This window comes from Globicephala melas, chromosome 2 (assembly GCF_963455315.2).
Source record: "Globicephala melas chromosome 2, mGloMel1.2, whole genome shotgun sequence".
In the NCBI taxonomy this organism is placed as follows: domain Eukaryota; kingdom Metazoa; phylum Chordata; class Mammalia; order Artiodactyla; family Delphinidae; genus Globicephala; species Globicephala melas.
The window spans coordinates 114,754,754-114,769,850 of record NC_083315.2 but is presented as its reverse complement, the minus strand read 5'-3'; the positions used below and the strand labels follow the sequence as shown (position 1 = coordinate 114,769,850).

The following is a 15,097-nucleotide window of genomic DNA, read 5'->3' as shown; positions in this document are numbered from 1 at the left end:
CTTTTCATCATTATCTCAGGAACCTGATTTTCTTGGCTAGTTTCAATCAGATAAAGTCATTTAACCCCATGATTATTATTAAATACACCTACTGATAATTCTAGAGTAGAAAGTGGCAGGTTTTAGGTAAAGGTCTTGGATTTTTACAGTTGAAATTAATAGGTAGTGGTTGTAAAAAAAAAGTCAAGTTCTATTTGTAAAAAAGTAAAGTGAAAACGTTAACACATAAACACAAACATGCATAAGGGAAGGACTTTGGATAGTGAGATTAAGAGTATTTTTATTGCTTTATTTATGCAAGTATGAATTGTATAAAAAAGTTTTTTTTCTCACATGACAATGTTTTTGTGATGCGGAAGATACATACTTTTTTAAAACTTACGGCAACCTGAAAGTACCTAAGGAAAGAATAACTGTAAGATATTCTTTTAACTTTCTAAGTATTTTTTGCCTTATTATTTAACTTGTATAACTTTATATATGTAAAATGAAAGAAGAAAGATGTAACTTCTTAAAAATACTCTTAGAAAAGCTAAGTTGCCTCATTACATGGTATTTTTATTACTTCTTAGAGTCATAGTTTTTGTTTTTTGATTAAAATCTTTTTATCAAAATTCATTTTAATGTTAATTTTAAAAAGCCTAATAATATAAGTTACAAAAATGTGATTTATTATGAAAAGGTGTATTTACATTAAGCTTTTAGGAGCATAGTTACAAGGAGTATGTTCATTCTGAGATAGTACAGTTGAAACAATTCTTTGCTCCTTGTGCTGGAAATCAGTTATCTCCCTACCAAAAGTATTTCTGTCTTAATGTATTTACAAATTATTTGGAGACAAAAGGTTTCTTTCTGACCATGAATTGGTTGACTTTAACTCTTTAAAAACCATTTATACCTCACATTTTATAACAAGATAGAAATGTATGTGTTAGTGGTTTGTGTCAAAGTAAAAGGTATCATTATCTATATTCTCTCTTTTTTTTTTTCACTAGGCATTTTTATTACCAATTTGTGAAGCAGCAGCTATGAGAAGAGTGGTAAAAGTATATCAAGAATGGATCCAGCAAGAGGAAAAGCCTTTGTTCATGCAAGAGCCTGAAGAAATTGTGATCTCATCTTCAGACTTACCATGCATTGACAATGTCACAGACCATGATATTTCTATGGAAGAAGGAGAAAAGAGAGAAGAGGTAAAATAAGACTTACGTATTTTAGTATGTTTAATAGATTAGATTTTCACAGAGTGAGATAATACAGGATAAATGGGAAGATAAAGATACCTTTGAGTATACAGTTGATCCTTGAGCAACATGGGTTTGAACTGTGTGGGTCCATTTATACAAGGATTTTTTCAATAGTATTGAATAAGTACTACAGTGCCACAAGATCCATAGTTGGTTGAATCTTTCAGACACGGAGGAACCTTGGATACTGAGGACCAGCTATAAGTCATACGCAGATTTTTGACTGCTCGGAGGGTTGGCACCCTAAACCCAGTGTTGTTCAAGGGTCAGTTATATTTTGCAATTTAGTTAATGTAACAGTTACCTCAGTACCCTATCCCAAAGCTCTTTGATGTGACAACTTTAAAAGAGGTTGTATTCTGATTCTTTAAGTCATTGCCTGGATCAAAATTAGATGCTATTATAAAAGGTATAATATTTAAAAGTGTGGTGGGAATTCCCTTTCTGTCCAGTGGTTAGGACTCGATGCTTTCACTGCTAGGCCTGGGTTCGATCCCTGGTTGGAGAGCTAAGATCCCCCAATACATCTTAGAGTGATTACCAAAGTGCAACTCCCCCTTGCCTGTCTTATTCATTTAGACTTCAGGAGTAAATGGAACCAGGGACCCAAATTCCACTCGTGCTCTCTCTTATCTCATTCTTTCCCCTCTGTGAGTAAACTGCAGTACTTCTTTTCACAGACCAGCTTACTTAACAGGTCAGGATGTTTTTTATTCTGCAGTCAGCTCTAGTGCAGAAATTCCCAGGAAAGAATTCAGAGTATTCTGGTTTGTGTTCCACACTTGCCATTGGTCAGATTCTCACCAAAAAGTTACACTCTGATATTGACATATATCTTACTAAATCCAGATAGGAGTGACTTGGTAATCACCTTGGTGGTTAATTTAACTTCATCAGTGGGTTTTTTTCAGGATATTAACATATAAATGAATAATAGGCACATTCTATAGGGATTCAATGAATCAATATTTATATATGAATATGTATATATGATATATATGTATATATCATACATATATACATGTATATATGATATATATATGTATCATACGATATATACATATGTATATGTATATTTGGCATCCTTCCCTAGTTCTAGAGGGAAAAAATGAAACTAAGAAATATAATTGAAGTAAATAAAATTATATAAATTATGAAAGAATATTCACAGTTGTATTTGTTATGTACCAGCAAAAACATCCAGTTTTTGCATCAAGCTAGAAAATAAACCTATCTAAATAATTTGTTCTCCTCTAGTTTTTTGTTATGAATTTATAGCTCAATACTGAGCCTACCCTCTGTCATTTAGTATCCTTAAATAAAAATGATAGATAATAAATCTACCTACATACATAGTAAAAACACAAGCAGTAGAAAGGAGGGAGGAAAGCCAGAAGGAAGGAAGCTACAAATGCAGGGTGATGTAGGTATATTGCATAGGTGTGTTCTATTGGCTCCTTACATACTTCACCAGTGTTGCCATTAGAGATGTGATTTCTTGCTAATGGCGTGAACCAAAAAACAAAAGTTGTAATCTTTAATTGATTTGTATTTCTGGTAAATTCGATATATGTGTATATAAATCATTTAAAATTTGGTGTTAATTATAAAATGGAGTTGTTACAGATTCAAATAATTAATTATTAATGGGTTTTTTATTCACAAATTGTCTGTGACACATTTGAAAGACATGCAGAATACAGGACAGTTTGTGTATGTGCAGACTGTCATGTGCCTTGTATGTTTAGCATTACCTGCCTTATCCCATTAAATCCCAGTGATATTCTCAATTCTTGTGACAATAAAACACTCCGACAAGTTTGAGTGCTGTCTAAAATATGTAATGTCCATTTTGAGAACAAGTGTTAGAGATAGAAATATGAAAAGACATCATTTGTATCTTTATGTAACAATGATTTAGCAAGAAGACAAGCATGCAAATTTAAGTATTATAAAACAATATTATTGCTATGATCCTACAGTGTGAAAGAGGGAATACCTAATTCTGCCTAAGAAAGACTTCAGTGAGGAAGTACTATAATACAAAGAGCAGGTAACAAATGGGAAAGGAGCCACACAGTGTGAATAACTTCTACAAAGATGTAAGAGACACTGAGACTTTTATTTGGCTGTAGCTAAGAGCAGGTGGTTGAGAGTGGTAAGAAATGTGAGATAGACAAGAACTAGGCTCTGTTTAGTAACTTGTGTGCCATTGTAGTGGACTTTGGTTACATTCTAGACACTGGAAAGATTATGAATAGAAAAATGGCATGGATAGTTACATATTTCAGAAGGCTCATACCAAGCTCAGAGTGGAAGATAGATTGGAGGTCAGTCTGGAGGCAAGGACACTAGTTAGGAAGTATCAGAAGTGAGATAATAAATACCTGATAAAGGACAGTGGCAGTTACAATGGGCATATAAGGGAGAAGACAGATAAATGATCTCCCTTGGTGGTGAAACCAGTATTTTGATGATTAATTGGGTATGAGGAACGAGAAGGTGTCCCAAGTTTCTTTTTTTTGCAACCAGGGTAGTTGCCATTCGCACATGAATAGGAGAGAAAATAAGTGCGGTGGTGGTGATGGCAGCCAAGGAGGCTATAGGAGTTGGTAGGAAGGGGAGGGCATGGTTATGTAAATTTACTTTTAAGTATCTTGAAGTTGAGGTGCTTGTGGGTCATTCTGGAAGAACTGTTCAGAAGATACCTGATCATAGAAGTATGAAGCTTGAGAGAACGCTATAGATCAGACCATGGCATATTGTATTGGCTACTCGGACAGCACTGAGTTCCAGTACTGCTTCTGGTAATGAAACAATAGTTTATATTAGACTGAACCTCCCATATATTAAAATTGTATATTAAAAATATATATTAAAATATATATTTTAAAAAAGTATTTGAAGATACTGGTGAGTGACCAAAAGCAGAAAGAAACTAGAGAGAAACTTTAAAAAAGGGATCAACTCTGAGTGAAATTTCTGTTTGACTGAGGGAGCTCCCTAGTCAGCGGGACTTTGACAGCTAAACTCAAGCAGAAAGCTGCAGTGTTAGTGGTTTGAAGTAGCAGTATTCATCTATCTTCGGATAACAGGAATTTTACTACTCTTAAGTAGGATAAATAGAAGCTATTTTCTGTTGTTTTATTTAAGTCATTTGGATTCTGGCATTTATTTACTTTACAACAGAATTTATCTTTACAAAGCTGTAAATCATATGATCCTATTCTTGAGTGTGTAAATGTATAGAAGGGAGGTTTATACATTAGATAGATAGAAAAATGTCTGTATCTGAAATAATACAATTTTTGGCTGGTCCTTATGGATGATTTGTTTTTACTTTCTTGTATTTTTGTCAGTGAGAACCTTTTTTACAGTGCACCTATGCGTTGTTTTTGTAGTCAAATAGGGTATGTTCTATTTTGAGAAGATGTTTAGCAGAGGGACCCAGTATTTTCCAGTTTACTTCTTCAGCTTACTGACTTGTCACAGCATTCTTAATTGATGAAATATTAAAAACTTGATATTTTGCTTCAGGAAAATGGGACCAGTATTGCCGATCATGTTCGAAATTCCACTTGGGCAAAAAATGGCACCTACCAAGATGTTCTTCATAATGCTTCTGAAGAAGCCATAGAACAAAACATACGAGCTGGTGCCCAAGCAGTTTTGCAGGTAGATCACTTGTTATTTTTTTAAAATAAAATAAAAATCATTAAATATTTCAAATACAAAATTCAGTATTTCAGTGTAATTTTTAAAATGTAATGAACTCACCACCCACATTTATTAATTATCATTATGCCATATTAATTTTGTTTTTCCCTTAACTTTCATTTCACTTCATAATATATTGATAAACACTACATTTTTTTTCCTAGACAGTTTTAAACTTTATATAAATTGTGTCATGGTGTACTGTCATCTGCAACATTTTGCATTAACCATTATGTTTTTGAGATTTGTTGTTGATACATAGCCATAGTTAATTCATTTTAAAGTACTTTGTGATATTACAATTTATGGTTATTTCATATTTATTCCTTTTTTTGTTGATGGTTTTTTGTTTCCAGTTTCTCAGTATTCCAGATAATGCTACATTAAACATGCTATATATGTATTTTTGGGCACATGTGGGAGAATTTCCCTAGGATATATACATAGAAGTGGAATTACTGGGTTGGAGCATTTGTACATTATCAGCTTTACTTCACTGTTATTGCCAAATTGTTCTCTGGCATGGTTATAATAATTTACATCCCGTCTAGTAGTGCTTGTAAGTTCTCATTTCCTTATATCTTCCTCATTACTTGTATAGTCAGATTTTAATTTTTGCTGCTCCTGTGTGTGTGAAATGTTGTCTCATTTTTTCTTAGTTTTTGTTTCCCTGTTTCAATTTGCTTTTCCTTCATCACTACTGAAATTGAGCATCTTTTCTCATGTATGAATGGCCTGTTAATATGCTTTTTCCATTATTCTTTTGGATTGTTTGTCTTTTTGTTACTGATTTTTAGTTCATTATATTCATTCATTTTTTAAAACGATACTGTTTTTGTCAAGGCCACATGTGACCTCCCCATTGTTAAATCGAATGGATGTTTTTTAATCCTAATTTTACTAGAGTTATCTGGAGCATTCTACAGAGTAGATCATTCCCTCGCTGTTGAAACCCTTCTTCATCTGGCCTTCAGAGTAGCATACCCTCCTGTGTTTCTCCTAACTCACCGGCCTCTTCTCAGATTTTTTTTTTTTATATACTGATTTTTCAATATATTTCTCAACTTTTCATGTTGAAGTGCCCAGGAATCAGCTTTCAGATCTCTTTTCTATGTAAACTTACTCACTTGTTGATCTCATCCATTCCTATGGCTTTAAGTGTCATCTATATACTGCAACTTCTACATTTTATCTCTAGTCTGAGACTTCTTATCTGAACTCTGTGCGTCCTGAACTCAAATATTCAAATGCCAAGTTGGCATCTTCACTTGAATATCTAATAGATACCTCAAACTTGACATGTCTAAAACTTGGCTTCTCACCTTGTTCAACAAACATGCTCTTCCTGCAGTTTTCCTCGCTTCATTTGATGGCAGCTGTTTTTCAGTTGCTCAGGCCATCTAATTTCCTATATTTCTTCTATATCTTATATCTAATTTGACGACAAATCCTGTCAACTTTCAGAATGTATGCAGAATCTGACTGCTGTTCAGCACTCACACTACTTCTTGTGTTCAAGCCTCAGTAATCTTTCATCTGGATTATTGCAATAAATTTCTAATTAGTATCCTTGCTTCTGGTCTTGCCCATCCATCATCCTGGTATATTCTCAACACAGTAGCCAGAGGGATCCTGTAAAATGTAAGTCAGATCATGTTATTTTTCTGCTCTGAACCCTCTGGTGGCTTTTCCTTATCACTAAGCATAAAAACAAAGTTCTTCCCAATGGTCTATCAGGCCTTTACGTCATTGCTCCTCAGAGTGTGGTCCACAGACTAGTGCTGGTCCACAAGGTAATTACAAAATTGAGAGCGAGAGTTTAGAAACTAAGTCATTTAATGTCTCTTGATTCTGATGAAAAGTCTTTTTTTCATTTCCTTTTTTACCTATTCATTTTTTAAATTGTATTTTATAATAGGATTGTTCTGTAAGACTTGGGGGGGAAAACCTGTTCCCTCACCACTGGCAGTGTGAGAAGCTCTGCTTCACATGCTCTGGCTGTTTCTCAACGTATCTCCCACTGCTTTTCCCCTTCCTCACTTCACTCTGTACTTCTTGCTGTTCCTCAGATATGCTAGGCCGGCTCTCACCGGTCCTTTAAACTTGCTTTTCCTTTTCTTTGGAACGGTTTTCTTCCATGTTGCTACATAATTGAGCTTTGCTTTTCCTTTTTTAAGTCACCCATATTTATATCCATTCTCTGCTCCCTGCCACCTTTGCTTACTGGGTTTCCCGGGACAGTGAGGTGATATTGAGTACCCTTGTCTTGGTCTTGGCTTTTGGCACTGCTTCCAAATGTCTCAGGTTCAGGCAGAACTTTCCAGGTTCAATTGCTGTTATAACATTTGCTGTAGTTCTTGATAAATATTCTTTTTCAGATTAAGGAATTTTACCTTTTTTCTTAGTTTGCTAAATTAAAAAAAATAATGAATAAGTGCTAAATGCTTTTTCTTTATGCATTGTGATGACCCTACTTTTTTCCATTTTAATCTATTGATAGGATATAGTATATTAATAGACTTTTCCAATGTCAAGGCATCCTTACATTTCTGGGGTAAATAACTACTTGGTCATAAAGTATTATATTTTGATCAATTTGAATTGCTGCTGTTTTTTGAAGATTTTTGTCTATATGTTCATAAGTGATATTGGTCTCTTCTTTACTTTTCTTATGTAGTCCTTGTCTGTTTTTGATAACTGGATTATTGTTTTATAAAAATAAATTGGGTAGTTTATTTGTCTCTGAAACAGCTTGTGTAAAATAGGGATCATCTACTGGGAAGGCTGGGCAAAACTCTGCCAATAAAGCAGTGTAGGCCTGGTGTTTAGGGATGGATCAGGGATACCTTGATTACCAGTTCACTTTCTTTTATGGTATTGATATATACGTCTTTTGTATTTCTTCTTGAGTCAGTTTTGGCTATTTATGTTTTATCTAAAAAATAATCCTTTTTTTAAAATTTTCAATTTTATTGACATAAAGTTATTCACTGAACTATCATTTTAAAATTCTCTACTGGCTATGTAGGTATGTCCGTATTTTATTTCTAATGTTATTTGTGCCTCTTTTTTGCTTTTCTTAGTGTTGTGACTTACAGAGTCAGCTCTTTTCCCAATTTTAAAGTTAGCTTAGTGTTCTTTTCTCACATGATTTTACAACTGTATTTTGCCATGGAGTTCATCCAGGGGATTTAAATCAGAATTATGGGTGTAGAAGATGTAAATGTCCTAGGTTCACAATAGATGTAATGTTCTGTTCCTCCAAAGTGTCTTTGAAAACCTTTGCACATACCTGTCACCATTATAACAACTTTCTCCTCAGTAACAAAATACAATTAATGATTTGATTATAATGAATTTAATTAAAGATACATATTGATGAACCCTGATTAGTAGTACTATAATAATATACAGTCTGTTATTACCAAAACAGATATGCACACATAGTCAATAAACATGAAAAAAGAGAATAAATGGTGTTGAACACCTCATTCAGAAAGTCCATCTTGATTGAGGTATCATCTTTTATTCTAAATGATGTTTAATTTTTATTGTTCTTTTCATTTTATGACGACAATCAGGTTGTTATATTAAAGCGCCCTCACTTTTAAAAAATGCTGTTTTTCACTTGGTTTATTTTTTTCAGGTGCCTACTAGTAATTTTATATTTGTCTAGATAAACATAAAAATAGATTTAATGAGCTTAAATTTCCAATATTAAGCTGGTGGTAGAAGCAGGGTTAGAATTAACCTACAGTCTAATGCTTTTAAGTTTGCTGTAGATCACCTAGTGATCAGCATCTTGAGTTGTTTTCCCTTTGAATAAGTAATTTCCCATTGAAATTCTGTAACAAATCACTAATGATTTCTTTTATCTTAGGTGTTTATTATAAACTCCTCAAACATATTTCTTCTTGAACCTGCAAATGAGATAAAAAATCTTCTGGATGAGCACACAGATATGTGTAAACGAATTCTTAACATTTATCGGTTCATGGTTGTGCAAGTATCAATGGACAAAAAGACTTGGTAAAAATACTTATCTTGTTTTTTTTAATTGTGTATATGAGCATAGTAAATTCTAGAGGAATAGTGCCTGTGAAGAGGGCTTGTAACAATATTGTACAGGCTTCTATTATTGAATGAATGAGTGAATAAATATAATATTTTATGTAATAATCACGATGACACAGTGGTCTCCTTCACTTTATCTCAAACATCTTTGATCAAACTGCCACAAGATGCCTTTGTTTATCTTTCTAAAGTGGGCATGTGATGGCCTCCCCCACTGCCCGCCACCCCCAGGAATGAATACTGGCATGCATGTATGAATAAATGAATTTATATGGGTGAATGAATGAATAAGTAAATGACTGAATGTATGAAATGCCTGATTCCTCAACCTGGCATTCAAGGCTTTGTACAGTCAGGCTCCTGAGTATTTTTCTAGCCCTATCTCAAGCCTAAGCTCCACCCTGCAGAATGAGATCCTACCTCCCAGCTTTATCAAATTGCTGTCTCTCTTGAGCACAGTCTGAACTTTTCTTTAGAGTGTCTGATTCCTGTCATCTTTTCATATTGTTACCATAACTGTCCTTAGATTCTACCTTCCTTTTTCCACATAGCCTTATTTTTTCAGCTCACTTCCTTTCATTCTGTATTTGTACCTCTGTTGTAGATCTTGTCAAAATTGTCTTAGTTCTTAAATTACTTGTAAAATGTCCATTTACCTCACTGAATTGAGATGCCCTGAAAGGTATATATACTGGTTGTCTTGTTTTTATATTTCCTACATTTGTTAACATAGTATCATATATTATTGATACTCTATAAATATTTGTTTAATTGAATGAAAAAAGAGGCCTTTTAGAGAGATGAGAAGAGCCGTTCTTCGGTTTCTGTAAAAATGATACATGTTCATTGTAAAATTCAAACAAAGAAAAGTTTTAAAAAGAAAATAAAAGTTGCCCAATAGCTAACTCTCTAGAGGTAATTATTGTTTGCCCTTTGGTGAACATCTGGTTCACCAAACCACACACACAGTCACATAGTATTATGCCATATGTATGTACCATAATTTTCTTAACTAATCACCTGTTGCTGGATATGTAGTTACTTATTTTGTTGTTGGAGGAGGGGAGGATAATGAACATCCTTGTATGTATGCAATTTTCCTCTTCTGAGTCATTCTTAAAGACTGGGGGTACTTAATCAAAGAATATGCCTACTTGGTGTTTTGTTACATATGGGAAAATGGTTTTATTTTGAAAAAACTTTTGATTAACATAATATTGTTATAGTTATATCTAGAAGTAGTTATTAACTGATTTGGAGCACTTTTTCTGTGTCAGGTGTCTTTTGAATCTTTTTACATCTGTTTTCTTTCTTAATCCTTGTAGCACCCTATGAGGTAGATAATTCTACATGGTGATTCTTAGGCACAAAGAGATTAAGTAATTTATCATTGTTCACACAGCATAAATTTGAACTGTGGTCCTACTGACCATTCTTTTGTTAGTCCTTCCCCTTTTTTTCTTTTTATATGCTTTTAATCAATGCTGTTGGTCCACGTTAAAGTGAGAGACTTGCTATGTGGAACACAATTTTAGAATTTTTAAAACTTTTATAAGTTCCCTTGAAGTCATAGCATTATGAAAGATTTCTCACATATTTACATTGAATTTATAAGACTTTATGAATTAAAATCATTGTATTACAAAGTGAAAAGTTATCTAATAATATATGAGTGAATTATGGTTTGACCACGAATCAGAAAGATTTATTTGGAAAACCTATTCTTTATTGAATATGTGGTTGACTTTAAATGGCTTTTCATTTCATATAGTGAAGCTAGAAGCCTAAGGTTACAAACATGTTACCTCTGATTTTTATGAGTTGAATGCATACGTTTGTTTGGTTAATAAATTCAGGATATTTTTCATTGAGTGATACTTTTATATTTAATTCTGCACTTACTTCCTGGAAAAACCATGATATTAGATCTGGGATTTCTTGCTGCCTCTGCTGCATTTCTCACATGGACTGTCCCACATATTGCTATGCCTAGAATGGGCCTGCAAATAAGCCAGAGAGGAGGAGGCTTGATAGACTTAGGTTGTTAGTCTGACTATACGCCCAACTGAAATCCCCTTGTCAGACTTTTTTTTTTTTTTTTGTATGTGGTTGCATCAGTTTTTGAATTATCAGGTGCAAATAAGGTAATTTTATGGTCTTAATATTAAGCATCTAGGAGGAAGAGGCAAGATAAGGATAATGTAATAGGGTTGGCTTGACTTGCAGTACACAAAGAGGATAAAGAATTGAAAGATGGCCAAACGAAAAAGGATGGAAAGAAGCAATAGAGTGATGGTTCTTGATTACTTGTCAGGCTCATTGTGATCTGTTAGCCTTAAAATATCATATAATTTTTGAAATTGAACCTGGTACAATTCTAGATGTGCAGTTGTTCTCCATATTGTAAAGATGGATGAGATGGACAGGTAGCAAGGTAGAATTGTATTGTATAGACAGATGAGTATTCTTCAGACAGCTCCCTAAGGTCACTATTTGATTTGTGGGGTGGAGGGATGGGAGCAGTCTCCATATTCTCACTCCCAATTCATCAGCTGGTGTATAAATTTTTATTTGGTGAGAGGTATTGTGGCTGAGAAATGGCTTAAAAATGGCTGGTATAGATTTATAAAATGGAATTTTATATTTTAATATTCAAAGAATTCTAAAATTTTGAAAGATATTTGGTATTTGAGTTATTGAAAGGTAATAACATTTTTATAACAAATATTAATTTGAAAGTTATTCATTAACCAAAAGCAAACATATGCAAAAAGAAAACATTAATTAATTTTTTTACTTTAAGGGAACAGATGCTGCTTGTGTTGCTCAGAGTCACGGAGTCTGTACTGAAGATGCCGTCACAAGCTTTTCTACAGTTCCAGGGGAAAAAAAATATGACCTTGGCAGGTCGACTTGCAGGACCACTTTTCCAGGCAATAAAAATAAATAAATAAATAGATAAATAGGTGGATAGATATGTATTTTTTCTTAAGACTCATTGAGCCCTGAACTTACTACCTGGGAAGAAAGCTTTAAATCAGAAATCATTTCATATTAAATAATTTTTTGTAGAGCCAAATAAAAGTTGCTTATCTAAATAGACTATTTGCCATACATACAAGCTCACAACCTAATAGAGGAAATATCAATCAGATCTGTGAAAAAAGTGTTAAAACAAGCTGATTAAATTTATCTCCTGTGTGGTACACTTACGTATGATTGCAAAAAGCTGCCAGAAGGCTTCATGATAATGGCTTGATTGTTTGCATTATGAGTTTCCCGGTCTCTGGGATTGTTAGAAAAACAAGACTTTAAGTCGTTCTGTAGTAAAGAAAAAGTAGTAAATCACGATTCTTTCTTACCATGCTATTCTGGAAGACTTTATTCTCTTCACGTCTTCATTTGAAGTATCAGTGGTAGTTGATTATATAGGAATTATATGCTGTGTTTTCCACCCTAAGGATAGAGCACTGACTTTAAATGTATTATGGATTATTTGGAAAATAGAAAGCAAAGTAGTATTTTTTTAAAGATGACACATTAAATACAAATACATGGATAAAATGGTTCTTAATGTCAAGGATAAAAGCTATCTCAGCTCCCATTCTTGTCCATTAGTGTAGCCATTCAAATGATTATTTTTTCCCCAGATATGCTGGTTCACCTAAAATTCTGTGATGGTAGTGTATAAGTCTTTGAAACCAGCTACATTTATTATCTAAACTCCTCTTGACTTCATGAGTTCCCCACCCCCACCGCCATGGTTAGAACTAACCCAATGGTGGGCGCTATTGGAAGGTAAAATTTTAGCTTGCTACATGGAATAACTTTTTTGTACTCTGAATGTTTAAAAATAGAATGGAGGGCCACTCGTTATTACTGTTTTATTTCATAAACTCTGCTCATTTTTATCTTTATATTTAATGTATAAATTTATGTGAATTCCTTAGTAAAATTGGTTGAGTTAAACTTTTGAAAAACTTTTATTTTGTGACATATTTCTTCAATAGGAGGATTATATCTTTGGTAGAAATCTATAAAGTCTCAGGGGTACAGCCTGGTCAGTAATTTCTGCCCTTTTATGAATAAGTTTTTTATTCTGTGATTGGATTTGTTACAGAACACCTTTAATTCCTCTGGTGTCTTTAAAATGAAATTTAATTTTATCCTTCAGTTTACGTTTAAGTTTTCAAAAACACATTTCAGTAAGTTAAATACATCTCTAGTAACTTTTTTTTTGTTTTAGAATATTCAAATTGTATAGTTAGTGATTCCCATCTTTAATTTGAGAATGTAGGTTTTGTTGTTTTAGTTCAATAACTACTAACTACTCAATAATTTCAACACGTAATAGTGTGGAGACTTTTATGTCTTTTTAAACAACATTTATTTAACATTAACATAATGCAGCATGAAGGGTAGTTAAACTTTAGGGAGATTTCTTTTCAGTTTTGGTAACTTGTCCTAATGCCAGAATGTTGGGAATTGGCAGTTGTTGAAATTTATAGTAGGTAGTAATGAGTGTTTGAATTACTTTTATAAGTATTATGTACCAAGAAAGGATATCATGGATATTATATGATTTAAAGTTCTGCTTGTTGGTGTAATTTTTTAATAATTGATTTTGAATATATTTCATTGTTATTTCTGATTATTTGTCTTTATAGACTCTTATAGTTGCCTGGATTAAAGCAAATCTAAATGTGTACATCTCCCGAGAACTTTGGGACGACTTACTCTCAGTATTGTCATCGTTGACCTATTGGGAAGAGTTAGCCACTGAATGGTCACTGACTATGGAGACACTAACTAAAGTTTTAGCTAGAAATTTATATAGTTTGGATCTCAGTGATTTACCATTGGATAAGCTGAGTGAACAGAAACAAAAAAAGCACAAAGGGAAAGGTAAGAGTTGTTCACAAAGGTGCTCCATATAAATTTGTTTAAATAATTTGGTCTGGGAAAATCAAGCCAGGGAGAGGTGTGAAGGTAAAAGTTGTATTTTCTCTTAATTATTCCCTCCTTAATTTACGCTGAAGGTTAAAAATTTTCAACAGTGAAACATGTAGGTACCTTGTAATTGTTCTTGAAGAGCCTTAAATTCAACAGTAATTTTGATGAGAAATAAAGTATTCTGTACATATCTAGCTAAAGTTACATAAATAATTCAGAATCTTAAATATTTTATTTTTAATAATTAACCAAAATGTGTTATAAAATACTCTTCCTTTTTTTTTTTTTTTTTGCGGTACGCGGGCCTCTCACTGTTGTGGCCTCTCCCGTTGCGGAGCACATGCGCAGGCTCAGTGGCCATGGCTCACGGGCCTAGCCGCTCTGCGGCATGTGGGATCTTCCCAGACCAAGGCACGAACCCGTGTCCCCTGCATCGGCAGGCAGACTCTCAACCACTGCGGCACCAGGGAAGCCCCCTTTTTATCATACACAATTTTTTATTGAAACATAGAAGGTGATTTCATGTTACTCTTATTTAAAAAGAATTGTGTGAGAAATTCTTTTAAAAGCATTTTCTTAGTTTTAACAAAAGCAAACATTCGCTGGATGTGGATTATATACCTGCCTAATGTTAAAAAGCTGGAGAGGGACAGTAACATAGTGATTATATCATAAAAACATGTCCTTATAATTCTGGGTTTGCTAGTATTTTTCACTCTTAATAATTAGTTGCAGTCTAGAGATTACATCTGAGTCACATTTCATACTTAACAATAGTCCAGAGTGCTAAATGTGTGACCAGACTACTTTTTCCTGGACTGTTTATTTTCCAAGTGGCTATTATTGGCAGGTAGAGATAGAGTAACTTCCACCACAGGATGGATTTTGGTTAGCTCATTTTCTATCCTTTTTTGCCTGTCCAAATATTTCACTTCTATATGAAGCAAGTGGGTGGTAGAGGATTTATAATCATTTATTGTTGATATTGTATTTTTAAGAATCTGCCTCAGTTTTGTAACATGAAAATGAAGTTCAGAAAAACCTTATAGTATGCAAGCATTTTATCTAGTTACTTTATGAGTAAACCTAAGAGTCTGAGGCAAAGT

General features: G+C 33.5%; 1 protein-coding gene across 10 annotated transcripts in view; it reads left to right on the top strand.

The window, feature by feature from the left end:
* Window positions 1-15,097, top strand: part of RALGAPA1 (Ral GTPase activating protein catalytic subunit alpha 1) — a 220,888-nt gene that overhangs the window by 76,823 nt on the left and 128,968 nt on the right. For all 10 annotated transcript variants that reach the window (XR_009563100.1, XM_030854800.2, XM_060294754.2 and 7 more), the window contains 5 exons: window positions 996-1,193; window positions 4,785-4,922; window positions 8,845-8,993; window positions 11,842-11,971; window positions 13,706-13,943. Coding sequence is in view for 9 of the 10 variants with exons in the window: in XM_030854800.2 (XP_030710660.1) it covers window positions 996-1,193; window positions 4,785-4,922; window positions 8,845-8,993; window positions 11,842-11,971; window positions 13,706-13,943 (853 nt within the window). In the remaining variant the exon portion in view is untranslated. The remainder of the gene's footprint in view (window positions 1-995; window positions 1,194-4,784; window positions 4,923-8,844; window positions 8,994-11,841; window positions 11,972-13,705; window positions 13,944-15,097) is intronic.